The sequence below is a fragment of the Trachurus trachurus genome (assembly GCF_905171665.1).
Source record: "Trachurus trachurus genome assembly, chromosome: 5".
NCBI lineage: Eukaryota > Metazoa > Chordata > Actinopteri > Carangiformes > Carangidae > Trachurus > Trachurus trachurus.
The window spans coordinates 35,026,825-35,043,959 of record NC_139896.1 but is presented as its reverse complement, the minus strand read 5'-3'; the positions used below and the strand labels follow the sequence as shown (position 1 = coordinate 35,043,959).

Genomic DNA, 17,135 nt, shown 5'->3' with positions numbered 1-17,135 from the left:
ACCACTATGAACACATCTCTGAATGATTCAAGCAGCACTTTGTCTCCCTGCAACTTCTCCTTCAGGGCGTTGTTGTAACCATGAAAATCCTCTCCCACAGTGTTTCCATACAAATTGAATTCTGAACAACAATGAGGTTGGTTTAGATTGATGTCAGCAAAAGCTCACAGCTGATCAAATTAAAATGGGTTTTCAGACTCATGTTACAGTCACTTTGTCAGATAGTTTGTGGCCTTTTGTGGAAATGTCATTCGATTGTTGCTCACTCATCCTTTCACACTCTTTGTTTTGTAGAGATACTGAATCTATTTTTACAACAACCACTTAGTTCACCATGAAATTTATTGAGGATTCCTATAAACCCTAGAGGACTTCTATTGATTTGTGGCCAGACTTCTTGTCCAGCATCACAGACAGTCACAACATCCCTTTTTCTTACTCTTGGGAGTCACAGTCCCCCTATAGGCTACAGTGCTGCTTAAAGGTTTGTGAACAAACATGATGCCTGCATGCTTGTGGCCATATTATTCAATTTTAGAATAATCTGTCCAGAGACTGGACTTCCAGAAGGCCTCTGGTTTGTGCAAGTGCTCTCTGGCAAAGTTTAAAAAGGGCAACTGTGTTCTTGCTTGCAGTGGCGTGCACAGGGGGGGGGCAGGGGGGGCGGTCGCCCCCCCTCGTGGCCCAATTGTTGAAAAACGCGTGCTAAAGTGCCCCCTGGGAGCCAAAACGCGCGTTAAAGTGCCCTCTTGGAAGCCAAAACACGTGCTAAAGTGTCCTCATGGGGGGCAAAACGTGTGTTAAAGTGCCCTCTAGGAGCTAAAACATGTGCTCAAGTGTCCTCATGGGGGCCAAAACGTGTGCTAAAGTGCCCTCTAGGAACCAAAACGTGTGCTAAAGTGCCCTCTAGGAGCCAAAACGTGTGCTAAAGAGCCCTCTAGGAGCCACAATGCGTGCTAAAGCGCCCTCTAGGAGCTGAAACGCGTGCTTAAGTGCCCTCTAGGAGCCAAAACGTGTGCTAAAGTGCCCTCATGGTAGCCAAAACGTGTGCTAAAATGCCCTCTAGGAGCCAAAACACATCTTAAAGTGCCCTCTTGGAAGCCAAAACACATGTTAAAGTGCCCTTGGAAGCCAAAACGTGTGCCAAAGTGCCCTCTTGGAAGCCAAAACACATGTTAAAGTGCCCTTGGAAGCCAAAACGTGTGCTAAAGTGCCCTCTTGGGAGCCAAAACACGTGTTAAAACAGGCCACATAGATGTTTTTTAGTCTTAAGGTATTGATATTATAAAACAGGCCAAATCAACGTTTAAAAAGGCCAAATTTTTTTCGCCGCCGACCTGTGGTCGTCGGCCAAACACACCATGTCGCTACAGTCTCACTCTTGTCATTTTCTGAAACTTGACAGCCCTGAAAGTGCCCTCTAGGAGCCACATCTAGGAACCAAAATGTGTGCTAAAGTGCCCTCTTGGGAGCTAAAACACGTGTTAAAGTGCCCTCTTGGAAGCCAAAATGCGTGCTAAAGTGCTCTCTAGGAGCCAAAACGTGTGCTAAAGTGCCCTCTTGGGGGCCAAAACACGTGTTAAAACAGGCCAAATCGACATTTTTTTAGTCTTAAGGTATCGATATTAAAACAGGCCAAATCGATGTTAAAAAAGGCCAACATTTTTTCGCCGCCGACCTGTGGTCGCCGGCCAAACGCACCATGTCGCTACAGTCTCACTCTTGTCATTTTCTGAAACTTGGCAGCCCTGAAAGTGCCCTCTAGGAGCCACAACTAGGAGCCAAAACATGTGCTAAAGTGGCCTCTTGGGAGCTAAAACACGTGTTAAAGTGCCTTCAGGGAAGCCAAAACGTGTGCTAAAGTGCCCTCTTCAGTGGCGAGGACGCGCTATTAGGTGCCCCTTTTTTTCCTTTTCGCCCCTGCCCTTCAAAAAGTCTGTGCACGCCACTGCTTGCTTGAGAGCAAAGGCTTCCTCCTACCATCTCTCCAATGAATGGCATGTCTATTCTTTTTTTTTTTTTTTTGCCTGATTGTAGACACATGCACATTTATCCCAGAGGCTGCCAGAGAGGTGATGTGTAGGTTGACCTTTACCTGATACCTTTTTCTTCTTCTCGTGCTTCTTGGTGAAAGTTTTGATGCTGAATTCCCTCCATTTGTTAATGATTTGTCTCACATGTGGTCACACAGTTATCTCAAAACAAGTATATGGAATTGATAAATATAGACCTCATATTTCAAAACTGGTGATGATAAAATAAGAAAATCATGGTATAAAAACAGAAGAGTCGATACTACTCAAGTGGTTCACAAGCTTTCAAGCAGCACTGTATATTATGTACAGTATATACACAGCGAGGAAAATAAGTATTGAATGCGTCAATATTTTTCTGAGAAAATATATTTCTCTCAGCTCTCATAGAGCTATTGGAATACATTTTTCACCAGATGTCAGCAACAACCCAGTAAGTAAGTGACTAACAAGTAATGCACATATCCAAACATTTATGTCCATAAATTAAGTGATGTGTAATAAAGTGAAATGACACAAGGAATAAGTATTGAACACATGAAGAAAAGGAGGTGCAAAAGGTATGTAAAGCCAAGAAAGCAGCTGGAGTCTGTCAGTATTTAGAAAGTAATCCTGTCCCCTATCAGTGCAAAGTAATATCAGCTGGTTTAGTCAAAATTGACATCTATGAAAAGGTTTCTCATCACCAAGGTGTCACACAAGAGGCATCTGAGGATGGGTAAAAGCTAAGAGCTTCTCAAGACCTTCAGAAACAGAACTTACTGTATGCAGAACATACCGATTGCATGTCCGAATACACCGCTTTATCTGTTAGTGCCATTAGTCAGGAACTGAAAATAACTTTATTTCACCATAAACTGGCCACGACAAGGTGCTCCTCGCAGGATTCTGACCCTGTGTGAACCCTGACCTCTTGGTGACCCCTGACCCCTGTGACTGACGGATTGTTTTTTGTTTTTTTGCCACCGCACTTGTCTGGGTAGCATAGTGCATCAGCCACATCTCTGAAAGCGGCCTCGCAGGCGTATCCGAGCAACACTTCAGCGACCCAGCAACATAACGGTGTCCCATTGGTCAATAAGAAGCTCATTGCAGACAGGCAGAGTCAGTCACAACTGCACTGGGTCTTTACTGTAATAAAAATCACCCAACATGGATTTTCAAAAATATGGGACACGTCTTTTAGTCTCCAAATACGGGACGATTCCGTATTTCCAGGGACGGTTGGCAACCCTATGACTATAGGTATTATGGCAATGGGCCAATTTGCCAAAATGTTGAACTATCCCTTTAACAGCAGATATATAACTAGCTTTTAGTAAAAAATGAATACAATGACTCAAAAGAAGTTCAAAATACTGAAATGTCTAATATGTTACAACTGTCCTCGAATTTCCCCAACTTTAATCAGTTGAACAACTCATGCAATTGCAAACAAATTAGCACCTTCACCTACTTAGGTGCTGTGACAAACTTAACAAGTGTTTGACAAAGTGCATGCACATTTTGCTGCACAGACTGTTAAAGAAAGGTCTTCCCCTATTTATTTATATAATTTTTTTAAATCAGTATTTACTTGTCATTGAATGATTCATGGTGTGTTTTACTGTCTCTGGAGCTGATGAGAGATTGCACCATTTCCTGCACCTTTGTTCCCTCAAATGTAAATCTCATCACTTGGCTAGTGTTGGAAAGTTGGGTTAAGATAGTGACTTTGGTAATTAATTACTTCAAGAAAATGCTTAAGAAAGGTGGAAGTGCCTTTGTGGTGTTGGGTGATGTGAAGCTGCAGCTCTGCCTGGATGTGGCTGTGTGTAATCTATCACTGTGCTGGCTGTGGGCCAGGTTTCAACAGGGCACTACACCAGGGCACTCTGTCAGGGGTAAGTATTAAAAATACATCACTGCTGCTTTTATTCTGCGGCCGTAAATCAGGACAGCACAATCACCAGTCACACTGAGCTGCTGCTTAGGGAGGAAAAATGAGTGTTACTTTCACCAGCTAATCAAATATTGATACGGACAGATTTTCCGAGGCCTTGTGTGTTCTGATCAGAGATACATTCAGTGTTATTGCTTGCACTTGCTCTAATGTGTCGTAAGCTAAAAGCTTTTGACGGTTCGGAGTGGTTGGGAGATAATGAGCTTCAAAGACTGTGGCGATAAGTTTATCATGGAGATGGATGGTGGTTTCACTGACGGAAAAAAGATGATGTGAAGCTGTTATAAGCTTTAATCTGACACACAGTTTCAAGAAAAGATGTTCCCAAAAATCCCTTTATACAGGTGTCATATTTTTTTCTTTTCTTGAGCTGATGTGAGTTTAAGATCAACATGTCAAACAAGTTATCAGAGCTCTCACCCTAATAGACACTCATTTACCTGCTACAAGAAGTAGAAAAGTCACGCACATCCAATAAAAAGGTGCTGGCCTCAAAAATGAATGTACATAAAGAAAAAGGAAAAGTGTGAGTGTGCGGTCTCCTCTTTTCCTGCTACAGAGGTAAAAATATTTCCAGGAATTTTTACTTTACATTTATCGTTATTTAGATTTCAACTTTCATTCATCAGACATGTCCATGAGTTTGTAGCAGGGTCATCAAAGTGATTCCCTCTTGAATCTTCTTAGACAGTTTTAAACAGCAGCTCAAAGTCTCAGGTGGCAAAATTATCTAATATTTCACAATAAAATCAATGTCTTCAGATAAAATGAGCTAGTGTGGCCAACCTTTCCAGTTTTCTTCACTTGGATTAGCTATAGTACAACAGTTCATTTTTCTTTAGCTTTAAGTGCATTTTCATGATAAATATTTGGTATTCTAACTTCAGTAGAATTTGGGATGCAGTACCTTGACAAAAATGAGATGGCTGCTCATCTCAAGGAGCTATCCATAAATAAATTTGAATCTAATGAAACTTATTTACACTGATGCACCTCCTCACCAAATACTACACCTTCATACATTAAACATGTAAGTGTATGGTTATGATGTATGTTACAATAGTGGATCAATGTGTTTACACGTACTTTCCATTACAGATATTCTTTTGAGGATTAGGATTTCCTTTTAGGATAGAAATGTGTGCATGCTAATTCCTAACAGATGAAAGTAGCAAACGCAAATATTAGTCACAGCCCAAAATATTTATCCTAGTAAGAGTTTAATCATGGGCAACAAAAAGGGCAGGAAAACACAATATATAGACAAACATGTGTTTTAGGTACATTATAAATAAAACATATATTAAGACATGGATAAGGGAAGTTAAACAAGCGTCTTTGTTTATCATTCTACTGTTAAGTACATTTCAAGAGTAGTGGTGTCAAAAAACAAAGTCAAAAACAAAAAAAACAACCAACCAAAAAAGAAACAAACATCTGTTTTCAATTCAAACACACTCATATTTACATTACAGGGAAGCAGACTGCTTTCAAATAGCATTTACAGAGTAGTGTTTAGTGTTTGTCTGGAGAACCAGATGAGCAGAGTGGCAAAAAGTAGCTGTCAAAAGTCATTTTACCGTCATTTCTGTGAGTGACAACCTGGATAAGGTGTGGAGTAGAAGAACCAGTCTGTTCTGTGAAAAAAAAATGGTTTGTAAACACTATTTGATTCTGATCAGCAAGACAGAGACAATCCATAGATCTACAAAAAAAAAAAAAAAAAAAAAACTTTCCAAAGAAGTTTTCAAACTTCACTCAGTCACCAGCCCAGCAGCTCTCTCACGTTTTTAAAACCATGAAAACCAATTAAAAACATATTTTCTAGAACTGAATGAACTTTGAAAAAGTTCCTCTTTGTGTTTTCTGTTTGCCTCTGTTGTGACTGTGGAGTGAGCAAAACCCAATGAAGACTAATGTATTTCCATTATTAATTAAATCAGTCAAATGCTTAATTATAGATGATGATTTGGTAGATGTGGATGAGGGCTCACCCCACGATGCAACATTCAACCTTCAGTCTCTTGTTTTGTTTTATCTGAGCAGATTTTGGATTTGGGTGTGTTACAGTTTGGGAGTTTGATTTGAAGCTGTCCCTTGGTCTGTCAGCGGTGTCATGTGATGTCTTGGCAGCACTGTCTTCTACGTATGTGAGAGCGGTCATGGGGGTCATTCTTCTTGTCCCTACTCCTTTCAGCTCCTTCGTCTCTGCCTCCGTCTCTCCATCAGATGGTGATGAAGCCGCCCTGGTCACTGTTGACTGACTCTGGCACCACGCAGCGGCCCCTCCTCCGGGTCACGCGTCGCTTCCGGTGGAATTTAGCATAACAACGAAAGCCTTGAGCAGAGACAGAGAAAGATTGAACCCTAACTGAGTCTAGTTGATTAGAGAGACATGGATGTGGAAACCACCAGAGCTTTAGTAATTAACATGTCAAATCAATGCTTTGCAACTCTGAATTCATCAGGAGCATGCAACCACTTTCACATTTTTATTAAAATTGACCCAAGAGCAGTCCCAACTGCACATAAACAATCTCTTAATGTTTTTAAATTCAAACCGGTTTTGAATGAAATCAGCTTTTTCTGGTAAAGGGATAGTAGCATTTTTTTTAAAGTGGGGTTGTATGATCTACAAATAACCCCTATTGCAGTAGAAGACTCTCTGCACTCCTCCCGTTAGCAACGCCAGCCCATAGCCCTGCCCAGAGATTTACAACATACAGTGTTGTGAACAGACCCAAAGAAACGGCCTATTTTCGCAGTCTAAAAGAGGTTTTACCTGGAAAAAAAAAACACAGTTCCATTGTTCGCTATAATATAATTTTTTCCAGCCCCTCAAAGTGCAGGAAAAACGTTTTTATTTGGACCTAACCAACTGCTGATCGGCGGGCGCTAACCCTGGGTGGAGGGATACGTGAGTTGGTTAGGTCCAAATAAAAACTGCGTTTTTCCTGAACTTTGAGCAGCTGGAAAAAATTATATTATAGCGAACAATGGAACTGTGTTTTTTTTTTTTTTCAGGTAAAACCTCTTTTAGGCTGCGAAAATAGGCAGTTTCTTTGGGTCTGTTCACAACACTCTGTTGTAAATCTCTGGGCAGGGCTATGGGCTGGCGTTGCCAACGGGAGGAGTGCAGAGAGTCTTCTACTGCAATTAAAGTACTTAGGGGCTATTTGTAGATCATACAACCCCACTTTAAAAAAATGCTATTATCCCTTTAACCACTATATTAGTCTGCCACTAATTTGGCCACTCCCACCCATCACCTGGCACTGACTTTTAATGAATGAATGAATTAAATAATTATAAACAGTGACAATAAGGGTCCCTTAATTAACGTTAGTTAGTACATTATTAAGCATTAATTAACTGTTTACAGATATATTAACAATCATTTTATTATGTATTACTTAGGATTAGGAAACACATGTTTAATACTCAAAGTTAGTTAATACATTATTAAGTAATAATAAAAGTTGAATAATGTAAAATAGTTATCATTATGTATGCATACTCAGCATTAATTAACACATCTGTTTATATATTAATGCTTAGTAATGTACTAACTAACGAGGGACCCTTATTGTGAAGTGTTACCAAAAGTTTCACTGTTTATAATTATTTAATTCATTCAGTGGCAGGTGATGAGTGGGAGTGGCCAAACCTTTGGGCTTGAGCACATGAGCTGCACATGAGAAGATGAACTGCTGCTGAGGATCACACAGCATCCTCCACTCACCTTCCTCACACATGCAGTCGTCGTAGCATTTGTTGTTGAGGCCTCGGTTGTGAGGTTTACACTCGTGTTGTCTCAGGTCACAGCAAGAACCTTCAATGAAACGAGCACAAAACATGCAACAACTAAACACACATGATGTTCCCCTGGCAAGGATTACAGTAATGTGTACTGCTGAAAAACAAATGATGACAGCATTACTTGAAAGGAAAATCTTCTTATCATTTCAAAACACACACACACACACACACACACACACACACACACACACACCCTGCAAGGTCTGTATGTTCTGCCAAAATTAAACCATAGCAAGCCTGCAGGAAGTGAACAGCTTTTTGTTTTTAGGTGGTCTACTGGTCTCTGGTCAGCCTATGAGTATGTGACAGATATCTTGTGACATCATCCAGTCATCTAGGGCCTCCTGGAAGCAGGAAGTCACAAGTGGAAGTAGCTTGCTGCTATTCATAGCCACCAATATTACCCAGTGTAACTGCAACAAAGTTATTTCACACAGTCATGATTTCAGTCACTGGTTTCATCGGAAGCAGAGTGACATGTATAATTAACTTGATTTAAGCCTAACCCCAGACCTACCTGGCAGACAGTCCAGGTGGTGGTCACACGGCTCAATGGCATCAGCATCCACAGTTGCATTCCCACTGCTGAGGTTCTTGCTCCGCCTCTTGTCTGCAGCAGGCAAATGAGATCAATACAATCACTGTGATCTGAAAGGCTTCTGATCAATGCACAGCTTCAACCAAACAGATGTCACTAAGTAGCAGAATAATGCTTTTATGCTTGTTGTTTTCTAGTGAGGTCCTTTATGTGCCAAACAAAGCCAGGAACAAAGACTTTTCTACTTGGTTTAGATCTTCAACATCTGTGATTAGTTTGAGTAAAACGTTGTTAATATAATAATAGAATCTCCACCAAAATGTTTCCTGGTGGTGCCACTATGTAGTTTTGTATTTTTTGATACGGTATCTTGAAAACTATTCGATAAATTGCCGTAAAATGTGCCACAGTTCCCCTAGGATAAATAATAACTAGAGAATGCATTTCCTGAAGGAAATACCTAAACCTAATGAAGCCATGACTATCATTCTGGTAACCACTGTGGCAATTGGTATGCAGGTAAAGTCACATGTATTATTATTTTGGTATTTTGATATTATTATGGTATTAACCATGAACATCTAGGTCCATTACGTATGGTGCTGTAGGTGCAGTATTTCAGGAAACACTGTTAAAATATCTGTTGAATTATTGGATTGATTGACATGTCACTGACCATCCACAATGAAATATAAAAATTTGAATCCCCTGATTTTTCATTTACAGTAATATCAACAACAGGTTGGTTTGGTTGCATTACTAATCTGACATGCAGTTCTAACATGCTATATGAAATTGGTTAACATAATAACTTAATTACTGCCATTGTCAGCATCTCAGCATGGTGATAGTGAACATTTTGTTCCTGTAGCCTCACAGATTCGTATAGCTGCTGATTCTTGTTTATTTTAAGGTTTATTTCCACCAAGACTGTTTTCAGAACCACTAATGAACACACATCCCCTTATCAGTTAATAGTCAACCTTTTTTCCTGGATGATGGCCAGGTGTCCACGGGTTTCATATCCTCGTAGTCTGTCCAGTCAAAAAGCGCCATGTCCAGTGTTGGCATCACCTCTCCCTGTCCTTTTCCTCGGCCAGACCTCTGGTAAAGGAAACACAATTTCAACACACACCCTCCATCCTATTACTGTACATGGGAACTGTTATTGTATCACATATCATTGGGGACATTTGCAAAACAGCTTAACCCACGTTCTGTGTAATCCACACAGGACAGCTCAAACACGTTGATATGCAGATCTGTAAACACCTAATCCCATCTTCATTTATTTTCACCATGCTGTGTAAATTCTGCTTACATTATAATATTTCATAAATATTCTGTATCTATGTATTCAAAAACAATTGTGATCAGAATATGAAGATGTGCATTAAAAACTAATCCCACATTTGACGCTATCCTGCAGCACATGAGCTGTTGTAGAGAATACATCGGACAGATCAGCTCTGTCTCCTCAGACGAATGTTCACTTGCTTCAATTACAACTGCTGTGGCAGGAGATGTCTGATCAGCTCACTTTGTTTTGTAGGTAAAAAAACAAAACAAAACAAAATGAGGTTGTTCTCAATGAAACGCAAGGACAGGCGTTTTGATGAGCAGCAACACTTCATAGATTCATAAATCCTCCTTACAGGGAAAACAGAGATAGTAGGAGAGCTTTAAAAACCAATCGATAACAACTGATAACAGAGAACATGACTTTCCACAGCCTGGAATACAAATTTGTAGCATTTGTATTATTAAATACATACACAACAAACACACATATAGATGGAAACATATGGCTCATTACACACAGCCTCAGGCTTTGTACCTGGTCTGGCAGGCAACTAGTAGAATCCAGGGGTGAACAAACCCATTGGAGTTGTTATTTCTGCACTGCGTGATTTTAGTGTTGGAAGATATTTTAATTGATGTAATTTGTAAGTTAAGCCTGTAGTATTTTTTATTATTTGTCATTACTATTGGTAAATTCAGTCAGTCAAAGGGATTACAAGGACGTTTTAAAAAGTAAGTATCAGGAGGTTGTCTCTGGTGGTTTCTTGCTGACAGGTGATGGTGATGTGAAAGAGATGTAAGGCTAAGGTTCAGTGGGACGGACTGGGACTATAGCTGCATGCTGACTTCAGCAGAAGAAAAGACAGAGACAGGAGCTCACATTAGTTTCATCTAAACACATAAGTAAACAGCTGATGTGCTATGAGTGCTAATATTTGCTATGCAGCAATTGCATAGTAGGAAAACTAGCCAGCTCATCTAAGTAAATTCGACAGTACATTGGGAGTATTTCTGCTTGATTCACTTATTTAGGCAAAGCAGTATTTAACTGCTACACCAATGTCCTTGTAACTGACTAATGACTGTTAATGATATAAACACACAAAATCTGCGGTTTGAGCATTACACATCTGACACCTATTTGTTGAGTTTGTTTAAGCCATTTAAGATATTTGATTAAGGTTAATAAAAATACCTTAAAGGGACAACGAGGAGTTTTGGAAAAGCAAAGCGTTTTCACACTACATTTACTGTATGAGCCTCCGCGTGCACCGTAAAATTCTTTTGACCGGCGCAAGACGGACTCATGTTTTCATTCATCAAGAATTAAAGTCAGAGGTTCAAAGAGGATCACATACCGTCGTAGTTCCGACCATAAACGGCGATTCAGCTGCGTTATTCTCATGACTCGTTGCGAAACCGAAAGTAAAAAACGCTGGTCGGCTCGACCAGCATCTCCGCCACCACTAATAATAACAAAATAACGATAGAGACAGAACGATATATTTATCGAAAATGGGCCCATTAACAAGTGTGGGTAGCGGAGATTCATCCACATTAACGTGAGACTTTTTTATAACCGAATAGAAACTCCTCGTTGTCCCTTTAATATGAAATAATCCATTGGTAAATGTAGGAAGGAGGAGGGATGCAGACCTTTTTTACACTTTTCTTCTGTGGCCTCAAATTTTCATTCATACAAACAGAATTCAAAACATGTTTGCTTAAGTTGACACACAAAAATGACCTTCCATTTTGGACACTTCTTGACCTTTCCTGGAGAAAATATTTACTTTGAATCTCTCAGCTTGCCTCCTCAACAGTGGAGGTCAGTAACTGGATACATTTGGACTGAACATAAATTCCAACACAGGTCTGAGTGTCATAAATTCCAATACTCGACTCTCCAATACTCTACTTTCTTCAATAAAATGTTGTCATTCAGATTAGTATTTTATGATATAACTGTAAAACAAAACTCCTTGGTGAATTGCTCAGCCATCACTTCCTGCAATAAAAGCCATAACTTTCTTCTAACAAAGGAAACAAAATAGAAATGTTACATGGGATAATTAAGTGAACAAGAAGTGTCTCCAGAGGAATACTCCATCCATCAAAAAAATAAGAGCTTCATGTAAACAGATCCATACTTGTTTCCCTTCACCCTCAGGAAATAAGCCTATATGGAAATATCAATGAGATTAATTGCAGGGGGCAAGCTACGTCTTCTCTGCTGCTCATTAAACTATCAGCAGAAGATCGAACATTAATTAAGAAACCTTGCTGTGTGCTTCTGCCACTGAACCTGGGATCAGGATAGGCTATCACTTTTTCTTCTGTGGTCCAATAATATTTGACTGCTCTCACATTAAAGGCGTGCACAGTCTCCGGGGGTTCTCAGACTCAGACGTCTTGAAAACAGAATACCAAGTAGACAGACATCAAACCATACAGTAGGAACTGTCCAGGGAAATGTCTGAGTCAACTTCTTTTCTTCTTTCAAACTTCAGGCTGTAAATTTGAATACAAAAATCTTGCAATTAGTCCCTGTTTGGTTGTTTTACTTCCTGTCCCCATCCCCATTAGTTTCACCTGTAATGACACTCTGCATCTGCAACCTATCTTTGTTTCTGTTTGTATTCACCTTGCCTGTGTACCACAACCCTACAGTAGCAACTAACGTCAAAAATGGTATATTTCCATCCCTCTGGAGCCTGAAGCACATTGTTTCAGGTTGCCCATCCCTCTGTCTCATTCTCATGGACACAGTATTTCAGTAACACCTTGATGGAACTTCCTCTTCTTCAAATGTGGTACCATTCACCAGGACTCAAGGAGGAACTGATTTGGTGGACAAAGGTCAAAGGCCAAGGTTACAGTGACCTCACAAAACAAGGTGTGGCTCTGTGACCACAATTGATTTCCCAATAAATCCTTCAAATAGCTCCTTCAAATTTGGAACAAACGTTCACTTGGACAGTCTGGACTCATGGAACAACTGATTTTGGACTATAAAGTTTACAGGTCAATGTCCTGGTGACCAGACAAAAGTTTTGTCATTGCCAATGCAAATCTTTAAGGGAATCTTGTCAAATTCGGCACAAATGTCCACGTGGACTCAAGGATCAGCTGGTTGGATTTTGGAGGTCAGTGGTCGAAGGTTAAGGTCAGTGCAGCTTCAGATAATGCAATTTTGTCCTTCTGACTGGTATACCTTAGTAACTCAGCTCTATGTATCAGAATGTGTCATTTCCAAAATGTTAAATGTAAATTTTCTCTGCAGCTGAATGTGGTGCCTTGCTGGGAGCAGATGGTGGTGGTGGCGGTGATAGTTGCTTGCCAAGAGCTTCAGCCATCATTGAGTTTACGAGACAAGATGTAACAATATGGTCTCTGAAAAGCGCTACTTCTTCATCCTCTCATGCAAAACTGTGGGCAGTGGGAGCAGAGTGACTGCAGTGCTACAAGCTGGGGCTAGCTGGTTAGCATGACAACTTTAGTGGCAGAAATGATAGAAATAGAAGCAAAACTAGAGTTAACACTGGTCTTTCATTCAACTGTTTGAAGCTTTATCCACGTTTCTCTAGTCTAGACTAGTAAACAGGTAGCTGTTAATATAAATGTCAGCTATGCAATGATAGCAAAAAGGTACATATAATTTTAATGATATCCCATGAGATTACAATCTATTACATTCGTACTGTTTTGTTTTTTCTCTCTCTCAAACAGAGCTTCTTTAACAAGAAAAACTGTCAAACAGTGTCAGTCATACTGTGGCTCTGGACTCTTTTCCCATGAATGCTCTTCAAGCTGCTTGGTTTTTGAAACAGCATCAGTAACAAATGTAAAAGCTTTAATGGCGTGGTCTCTTGTCCACTGTTTATGGACTTCGGGTACCATTTTGTCTTAAAAAGTCTAATTTGTAATGGTTCAAACTGACTGAAGGAGGCACAGGAAGATTGTTATTCTCCTGTTTACACATCCTGCTGAAGCATCATGCTGGGTTAATGTGACAGGTGGTCAGTGGCGCCCCACGCACTCCTGTAGATTTTTCATAACACGTTCCCAAAGTTGGAGACAAAGAGGACTCTCCATGGTCACATAGATTTTACCCTGACGTGGTTTCTAATAAAGGAAAAGGAAAGAAGTTGGCTCTGAAATATGTGATTTTGATCCCAGAGGTGTAGTTATTATTCTAAAGAACACGCTCACATCTATCAAGCACAATGTGACCAAGAGCCAGCCAGTTTGCCCTGCCGGCAGATATTTTTCACCGGCAGCAGTTTTGGGTTCACGCTGTACAGAGTGTCATTTCCAAGATGAGCTATGAGGTTTGGGGCGGCATAACGGCAGTAATGGGGCCCATTTTCGCTCTACTTCCCCCGCACACTGGAACCACGCTAAGGCACAACAGACGCTGCCTTTAATAAGCACTCGGGCTTTGCTGGGGTTACCTGGGGTTTGGTGGAGGCCGGGGGCAGCGTTGGGGGATGCTCGTTCATCACCGTGGTAACCATGGAGGAGCCAGAGCCAAAGACGGCGGCGATGGGGGAGGGGGTTTCACTGGGCGGGGTCACACTGATGGAGGGGGAGGGAGCGAAGGAAGAGGAGGATGAGGGAGGGTCGTCAAATAGATCTCTATCCTTAGACGCAGACCTTAGCTCAGGATCCGCAAGAAACCCTGGACAGGGATGAGACAGAGAGATTTCACGTTTCCCCAATATGGATCCAATTTATCTTCATCTTCAATTGAATATTTAAGAAAAAACTAATTACAAAACCCTTTTTTCTGTATAAAGAATCTCACCATCAGGTCAAATTAGATTTTCTTAATCATGGACCTCATCACGGCCCCATTTAAAACTTACATGGGCAACAAAGCTGAAGTTTCATTCATTTGCAATTTCATGTCATGTGGAGGGACTGATTCTACATGTGTTGTTCCCGAGATCAAGATTAAACTTTCAGTCTCAGGTTCTGGTTTTATTTGTCTGTGAGTTTCTACCTCTAAAGCAGTACAATGGATATGAATAGAATTTCACTGTGGTGCTCACATTATTAAAAAGTTAAGCTTAGAAAGACATTCAACAGCAACAGTGTTCTTGTTATTACTGGTTAATACACAGATGTTTACTGAAGCAATTCAATTAAAGACCATTCATCACTGATGCCTGGGGATTATCTCAAACTCATTATTATGATTCATTATCTGTGGACAGAGATGTTGCTGTGCTGTGTTTACTTCAATACCATGAGCACCACAAACACAATTCAGTTTATCGCCGCTGTATCACAATTGAGGCAGAAATCTACAGTAACAACATGACCATATAAAAACAAAATGATATCAATAAACACAAGTCATAAAATACAGTATCTGTATTGAAACATCCCTGTAAGGCACGACAGTGTGACAGTGAGCATCATCAATACTACCTGGACCTTGAAACCGAAGCAGCTAAATGGGATTCAGCCAGGAATTCAGGTTTTTGTACTTTAAAGGGATAGTTCACCCAAAATTGAAATTTCACTCATTATCTACTCACCCTCATGTCGACTAAGGGCTGGGAGAAGTCTCAGAGTTACAGGGGGTCTCGGCGTAGCAGTGCATGTCCATATAATGGTTGTCAATGGATACCAACTGTCTTCATAACAAAAAGACACACCAAAAAACATCCAAATACCTCCATGCTGCTCGTATGTAATGTCCGTCCGAAGCCCCGACATGAGAAATTGTTCCGCCGGTCAGGAAGAGCAGTGAACCGAGACACTGGGAACTTCCGCTACAAACAAGCTTAAAATATAGACTTGTTTAATTTTTTTTCGGAACAATTTCTCATGTCGGGGCTTCAATACAAGAGGGACATTACAGACGAGCAGCATGGAGGTATTTTGATGTTTTTTGGTGTGTCTTTTTGGACGAAGAAAGTTGGTATCCATTGACAACTATTATATGGACAAATACTGCTGCGCGCCGCGGACCCCCCTGTAACTCAGAGAAGGCATGGAGGACTCTGAAACTTCTCCCAGCCCTTAGTCCACATGAGGGTGAGTACATAATGAGTGAAATTTCAATTTTTGGTGAACTATCCCTTTAACTTGTCCAATGACCTTGATGAAGGTAATTTGGTATAAATCATTTTCACCCTCCAGATTTCCCTGAGCTCACCTTTTCCATGTCGTCCCTTTTCACGCCGACTTCCTTGTCTCCTGTGCTCAAAGTGGTGTCCATGTCCATGTCCATTCCCGTGTCCGTGCCCTCTCCCTTTGCGTGACCCCATTAGTTGGTTTTCCCGGGCCTGGGATGGATTCCTCAGATTCATACGGACTCTGTCTCTGTCTCTGTCCCTGCCTGGGCCCATCTCCAGTCTGACTGGGCTCAGCCCCTCCAGGCCTGTCCCATCGTCCTCCGGCCTGGCCAGGGGGTGGGGGGGCCTGTGGGAGAGCAGCCCCGCTCCACCTTTGGAAACACGGGCCCCCCCCTGGCCCCCATGCCCTCCGCGGTCCCTGCTGTAGCCGTGGCCCTGTAGACCTTGTGGGGGGTGCTGCAGGGCGTTGCCGCCCCCTGCTGAGGTCTGCGCCTGTCTCCTCTTGCCATGAGCAGCTCCGGGCTCTGCAGAGTGGGACAGTGCCAGGGTGGCAAAGGTAAACGCCAGGAACAGACTCCAGGAGAGAGCCATTGTCTGTGCAGCACAACGCCACCTGCTGGTAGTAGAGAAAACATGTCACTATACTGCACAGTCTGAGTCTGCAGGGCTCAAACAACTGACACTGATGTTGAAGTTGAATTTAATCTGCACTTGTGAGTTCTTGTACAAAACAATCTTTCTTAGTCGCATGAAAAAGTAGTAATCCACAGCTATTTTTGATGAAAGGTCATTTAAAGCAGAAGTAAGCGGAATATTTGTGTTAATATAAGTCTTAAATAGTTATATCTTCTGACAACAATCACTTCTATAGAGTGTTTGGTCTGAAACACGGGTCTGTCAGTCACTCTGCTCTGCTGTAAGCCGAGGAGAAAACTTTCCTTGTATCCTACAACCTTTATCCAATGAGGAGAGAGAACGGCATAAAGGGGCGGTCCTCTCTGTGTGTGCAGCCAAGGGATGCGCGTGAATGTGGTGACGTAGGGACGAGGGCGGGGACTGCTAACTCCATCTGCTGACAGGAAGTTAGCCAAAACCACCGGATCGCTTACTTCTGCTTTAAGAGATGTTACCACTTTACTTTGCTTTACGTTTTCTTTTGGACAAACAAAACTATTTGAGGACATTTCGACTTTTGGGCACTGTGACTGGTATTTGTCGATATGAAAAATCTTATAATAAATAAAGTAATTAATGATTCATTAATAGAAATAATCATTTGATACAGCTCTGTATCAGTCATCTAGTTACCTTAGAATTTGACACACATCACTGATTATCACGACTGAGACACTGTGATGGTGTTGTAACTATTGTCGATGTGTGCTCTCCTCTGCAGCATTCACACTCTCCCA

At 41.2% G+C, this 17,135-nt stretch overlaps 1 protein-coding gene across 1 annotated transcript; it reads right to left on the bottom strand.

Annotated features, from left to right (window-relative positions):
- Window positions 1-6,200: 6,200 nt before the first annotated feature.
- On the bottom strand, window positions 6,201-16,314 carry draxina (dorsal inhibitory axon guidance protein a; the record flags this gene model as incomplete). The annotated part of the gene is made up of 6 exons (XM_083972311.1): window positions 6,201-6,313; window positions 7,718-7,807; window positions 8,312-8,404; window positions 9,316-9,436; window positions 14,089-14,315; window positions 15,804-16,314. The coding sequence occupies 6 exons, from the start codon at window positions 16,312-16,314 to the stop codon at window positions 6,201-6,203; spliced, it is 1,155 nt and encodes a 384-aa protein (XP_083828437.1).
- Between the last annotated feature and the right edge of the window lie 821 nt (window positions 16,315-17,135).